Source organism: Rhinolophus sinicus, linkage group LG02, assembly GCF_036562045.2.
Source record: "Rhinolophus sinicus isolate RSC01 linkage group LG02, ASM3656204v1, whole genome shotgun sequence".
Classification (NCBI taxonomy): Eukaryota; Metazoa; Chordata; class Mammalia; order Chiroptera; family Rhinolophidae; genus Rhinolophus; species Rhinolophus sinicus.
In genome coordinates this window covers 31828241-31834291 of record NC_133752.1, presented here as the reverse complement: position 1 = coordinate 31834291, position 6051 = coordinate 31828241, and the positions used below count along the sequence as shown (strand labels likewise).

The 6051-nt window shown below is 48.3% G+C and overlaps 1 protein-coding gene across 5 annotated transcripts in view; it reads left to right on the top strand.

The window, feature by feature from the left end:
* Window positions 1–410: 410 nt before the first annotated feature.
* NPNT (nephronectin) overlaps window positions 411–6051 on the top strand; it is a 77565-nt gene continuing 71924 nt past the window's right edge. For 4 of the 5 annotated variants that reach the window (XM_074322775.1, XM_074322760.1, XM_074322767.1 and 1 more), the window contains exons 1-2: window positions 411–1135; window positions 3355–3455. In XM_074322775.1, the coding sequence (XP_074178876.1) occupies window positions 1065–1135; window positions 3355–3455 (172 nt within the window). In that variant the 5' untranslated portion in view covers window positions 411–1064. Of the gene's footprint in view, window positions 1136–3354; window positions 3456–6051 lie in introns of those variants that run through there. The other variant, XM_074322762.1, reaches the window with a different exon arrangement.

The window sequence follows — 6051 nt, the reverse complement described above, 5'->3', positions numbered from 1 at the left end:
GTTTGGAAAGAAGGGTGACTCGCTTGGACTGATGTTTTAAGTGTTCATATTAGGATAATCACTGTGCGTTCTCATTTGAACACAGTCTTTTAGTACAATACGTTTTACTCTGCCACAACAGAGCAATGATTGATTAAAATGGTTTCTAAATCATCGCCTCAGGATCAGGCCCCTAAGGGGGCTAAGTAGTAACAGCCCTCCCTCTCTGGTGGGCACATGCCCCTAGAGCGGCAGCCGTCGCTCTCCTAATGTGCTCTGAGTTAAGCTGGCAGAGCTCGAAAACAGTCTGCACGTTTTCTTCTTCAAAACTCGATTGGAGAGCCAAACATTTCTTTCGGTTGGTTGCAAAATAAAAAATATGCCTTTGCCAACTCTGCGGGAGAAGCAAACTCCCGGAGTTTGCCTTTGCTGATTTGTCCAAGTCGTGCTGTGGTTTCACTAAATGCAGACGCTGCTCCACTCCAGCCCCATAAAGCTTTCCAGTCTTGGGCTTCTCAACCCTCCGGTGAAAGCTACCGCTCACCCCTGCGGTCACCACCTGTTAGGGCGGAACTGGCGGAGCGCACCTACGCCCCGGGCCCCTTTCCTCCCTGCTTACCCTTTCCTGCTGAGCACCCTGCTTTCCGCGCCCAGGCCGGGCTTGCAACGTTCCTCCCAGCCTGGCGCTCGCCCCGCTTGGCTGGCCCCCAAGAGACGCTGTCTTCCCCGCAGCGCCCCCGCCCGCGAGCTTCCCGCCGAGGGGCCAGGAGCCCTCACCCCTCGCCCGGGGCCAGGAGGGCAGCGAGTGGAGCGCACGCGCGCCCCCCGCCCCTCCCTGCAGGCGGCGCGACTCCCCCTGCAGTACCTCCCTCGCGGGGAGGGAGCCGGAGGGGCTCCCGGAGCCGCGCTGCAGACCTGCTCCTGTTGCGCGCCGCGCGGCTCTCCTGCGAGGGTGGCAGCAGCAGCCGCGGCGGTCGCAGCTTCTCGGGCGATCCGAGGAGGCGTGCGCTCCTCTCCACCGCTCCCAGCACCCCAGCCTGGTCCCCGCGCGCAGCCTCACCGCCCCCCGGACCTCGCCTCCGGACATGGATTTCCTCCTGGCGCTGGTACTGGGGTCCTCGCTCTACCTGCCGGCGGTCGCTGAGTTCGACGGGAGGTGAGTTGTCCCCAGGGCGCTCCCTCTATTTTTCCTTGCGAATCTCCCACAGTCCGGGGGTCCCCTATCCTGGCGCGGTGGTGGAGCGGTCATAGAGGCGTCTCTGCAGAGAAGCTGGGCCACCGTATCGGCTCGGCAGGGGCAGAGCCGTCGAGCCTCGCTCCCTACCCGCGGCTGCCCGAGGCCGAGCCCGGGGACCCAGCCGCGGCTCCTAACCGCGGCTCCCAGCTCCGGGACTAGGGAGGTCCCAGCATCTCCGTTCTGAGGGTGCGGGTCACCCGCTAAGAGTAGGTGATACACCGGACAGCCCTTGGCTGGGAATCTCTCGCTCTTGATTTAGACGGCTCATCGTGGGGAAACTTCCTGGTGGCAGTGGCAATATCCGGGCTTGGTGCTGTCAGGGCCGCTCACACCAAGTGTGGCGGTGAGGGAGCCACGGGGCTTCCAGGGACTACCTGTTTGCCTCCACACTTGGTTTTCTTGAGGGAGAAAGACTCAAAATTTAAGAACTGAGGTGAGGGGACGCTCCGTGTGTGTGTATGTGTGTATGTGCATGTGTGTGCGCGCGCGCATACACACACACACACACACACACACACACACACACACACACACACACACAGAGCCCCGAAACCTCGGGCGAGCTTGACTGCGGCGTGCTCTGACAGGTTTCAACAACTAGGCTCCGTCTCCGCTGTCACTCAGCGGGTCCTCCAGCCGCGGCGCGCGGCGCCCTCTCCCCAGCCGCCAGGGGTGGAGTGGGTTAGTGGTGTTGGTGTTCGTGTTGGTGGGGGGGTGTGGATGGGTGGGTGTGTCACCCTCTCCCCAGGCGCCGGATGTGTGTGTTTCGGGTGCTGGGTTATCCCACCTCGGAGCAGTTACAGACCAGACTAGCCCCGAGCGCAGATCTCTGCCGCTCGCGAGAGCAGCCACGACAAATATTCACCTGGGTCACACCACTGTCCAATCACTCTCTTTCAGCGACCCCCACCGTCAATTTTCTCTTTCGCAGCCCTAAAGACTGCCGCACCTGTTTTACTTGCAATCTTGGAACGAATCAATTCCACGATTGATTGGCTTTCTTGTACCTGGAGGGGAACGGAAGGGAACCAGTGAAGCGCAACCGCTTGTTTACCACCTGGTCGAAGGAAATAAAAAGTTCGGGGTTATTTTGTACTTTGGACTTGGGGGCATAAGGGGGAGATAAATGAAAGGGGAAATGAAAAGATTAATAAAGTTTAAGGAAAGTTGGGTAGTGGCCAGAGGCTATTTTAGTTTTTTAAAAGCAGTTCTTTGCCCACAGTCGGGTATGTTGTGCGTTTCTTGTACGCACATTTGCAACAAGAAATACATCACATGACTATAAGATTTTAATGTAGATTTTAAAAGCTGTGTAAAACAGCCAGTTAAAATATTGATGGGGGGGGGAGCATTTAGGTGTCTAAACAGGGAAAGGATTTACCAAATAAGGTGCCAAAGAGGAATCTGGTGGATAAATAGGTATCCTGAAATTGAATACTTTCTTTAGTCCTTATTTACATTAGAGAAGAAGATAACAGGAATTGTTGATGCAGGAAAGTTTCAAGCCACAAAGACACTTGAGATGTTAGCCGCACTTTAAACTCTCCTTGGTTTTATTTAGACTTCTTTTTCTAGTACATTTTTTCTGGGCACTATTTCTGCCAAAAGTCATATCTCGAAAAGAGTTCTGTTTTATTTGATTTTGAGGAACCTCCCTTCTTTCTGCCTGGTCCCACATTTACCTTTTATATATGGCAGAATTTTTCTTTTCTTTCTGCTTTGACATGTCTTAATACTTTTTAGTTTATGATGAATCGGTGAAAACTGGTCTTCCCGCAGTAACAGGTGTGGGTCTTTGAGGAATCTGTTTTATTTCAAGCTTCAGAAACCACCCTGTGAGTGGCAGCCTTGAGAAACCTTGGTTTTAGCTGGTGCTATTTCCATTTAAGAAAGGATCTTCCCCTCCCTTTTCCCCCCACTCCTGTGTGTTTTGTGTGTGTTTAACTCTGAAAATTGAAATTAGATCATAGCAGAACGATTTCCCTGAAGGTGTTTTATTCTTAAATTTCTGCAGGCATGAAGGAGTTGATAGAAAATTGTTGGGTGGGATTTAACATTGTTTTCTAAAATAATAATGAAGGAAATTATTTTTAATTTCAAAAGTATCTCTATTTATTTTGAATCTCTTTGTTTGGTAGGTGGCCCAGGCAAATAGTGTCGTCAGTTGGCCTCTGTCGTTATGGTGGGAGGATTGACTGCTGCTGGGGCTGGGCCCGTCGGTCCTGGGGACAGTGTCAGCGTGAGTATCATCACCCTGGGGACATTAGCTCCCTAGGAGGTGGGGCTCGCCACCCTCATTCACAGCTTCACTTTGCACATGGGAGGGCTCATTACAAGCACGGCTTGGTGGTGGTGTTCTGACATGGGAATTTTCAGGTACAGGCCCTGGCTCCTTATTCTGCCCCTTTCCAACCTGAGCCACCTGTATAGTAAGGAGTCAGTTTTGTTATTCCCAGGATGTTCATTTCAACGTTTGTCCTCAGTATCTCCAGCTCCTGTTTTCTCCCCAAGCTCACTCTTTTCTTTGTTCCAGGCTCTGAGATGAGGGTAAGATAATGAGTCTAGACTGTATTTACACTAAATAAACTCTGAACCTTATAACACTTATAAAATCCTTACCATAGCTGTTTGTGTAAAGTGGCCTATTTGTGGGGAAAAAAAAAAAAAAAAAAAAAAAAAAAAAAAGTTTTTCTGAAGTGAGGTTGTCCGACTGGATTTTAAATGGACCACCCAGTATAATCAACACTTTTGAAAAAACATCCTTTTTAAGTTCTATAAGTAATCATTTAATAAGTGTCAAATCAGAACACTTATTTTTTTTGTGATCATAAATGGATATTTTTATGGGAAAAACAGAGCTACATGACAAACATTTGAGAAATTTGTGCCCAGAATTTTATCTGGATCTCAAAATTGTATCTCACTCCCCCTACCAAAAATAAAAAAAAAGTCCACAAAAGTCAAGTAAATTTCAGGGGCATCTTTGGCAGTGCTAGGTTGGCAGGTCTGTTGAAGTGATGGGAACTGTTCAACAGTCTGTTGAAGTTGTGTTCCATACATCCCAATGTTTTACTGCCAATGAGAAAGGAGCTTAGAGGTCTAGAGATAGGGTAGTTACTAAGGCTTGAGCTGGAAGGGGTGGAGCCTGCCTTAGAGATGTGTTGGTAGTGTGAGGAGTTGAGTAAATTTAGGTTGGAAAATGTTAGGCGTTCTCTCAGCTATTTTAGTCTTTGAGAATTGCATGCCATGTCTGTCCTGAACTTTCTGAAGGAGAGAGAGTGACAGTGGCAGGTTGACTCTGTAATTGCACATACAGGCTGAAGTCTCTTATTAGGGATGGGAAGGCAATGGGGACTAATGTTTGTCTACGTGATTCCCCGAAAATAAAACGTAGCTGGACCATCGGCTCTAATGCATCTTTTGGAGCAAAAATTAATGTAAGACCTGGTATTATATTATATTATATTATATTATATTATATTACATTACATTACATTACATTACATTACATTACATTACATTACATTACATTACATTATATTATATTATAGACCCGGTCTTATATTACGGTAAAATAAGACCGGGTCTTATATTAATTTTTGCTTCAGAAGGCACATTAGAGCTGATGGTCCAGCTAGGTCTTATTTTCGGGGAAACAGGGTATCTGCAAGCCACTGGGCCAGACTTTATGCACAGTTGGGCCGTTGCATTCCATTATAAAGAAAGAAAATGGTAACTCTAGTTTCCAGTAAACAGAAGAACTAGGCAAAACTAATGTGCCCCCACTGGTTAGTCTCTTCAACATTGTTTTTAACGGCAGACGGTCAAAAAGAAGAATGGTAGCTGGTGGACTATAGTCTTCTGCCAGTTTACCATAGTAAGAAGTAGTTGCACAGCGGGTCGCCACAGGTGTGGAATTTGAAATGCAATCAGGCTTTGATAATCAAAGGGTGAAGAGAGGACCCTTCTCTCGGCCCAACACATGCACCTTTCCGAAATAAAAAAAAATGAGTCCTTTCCTTGCAGGAATGGAGATACCGTGTGTTCCCCCGAAAATAAGACCGGGTCTTGTAGTAAATTTTGCTCCAAAAGACACATTAGGGCTTATGTTCAGGGGATGTCATCCTGAAAAATCATGCTAGGGCTTATTTTCCCTTTAGGTCTTATTTTCGGGGAAACAGGGTAGATTCCTCCTTATTTGCTGCCTTAATTTGCAGGACACCCCCAAAGCGAAAGTTGAAGTGCTTTGGAGTGTGCATAGTGCCCCAGCCCCACCCAGGACAAGGCTGCGCTGGCAGAATGCCCTGAGCCCAGCGGAGTACAGCTCCCTTGAAGGCAGAGTGCCAGAGCAGTGGGCAGAGGCGGAGGCCTGCATGCACACTCTGCCAGACTCGCGCAAAGAGTTCTGGGGGGGAAACTCCTCTATCTCCTAGAGGTATTCCCCAGAAAGAACCTCAAGGAGCTGTTCTGTGCCTCTTTACCATGTCATTGGATCTTCTCGAGTGTACACCAGCTTGTCGATTCTGAACTTGGATGAGTATAAAGGCCTTTCAAAGTTTCAGTGGCATTACAAAGTTTAAACATCGAAGCCACTTCCTCGCATTTCACTTTGTGCACAGTAGCTTTCCCAGCAAATATAGGACACTGTTGTACCATTTTCTGTAGCTTCATTTTGTTTCCAAAAGATTGAAAGGGGTCAAATGGAGTATTCGATCATATTCACCTTTTCCTTGTCGCTATCCCTCAAGAATCTGAGGAAGTTGCAACACAGCATGAGTTAATTATTGAAACAGTAATGTTATAAAAATGTGTAAGATGATCCTACACAAATCGCA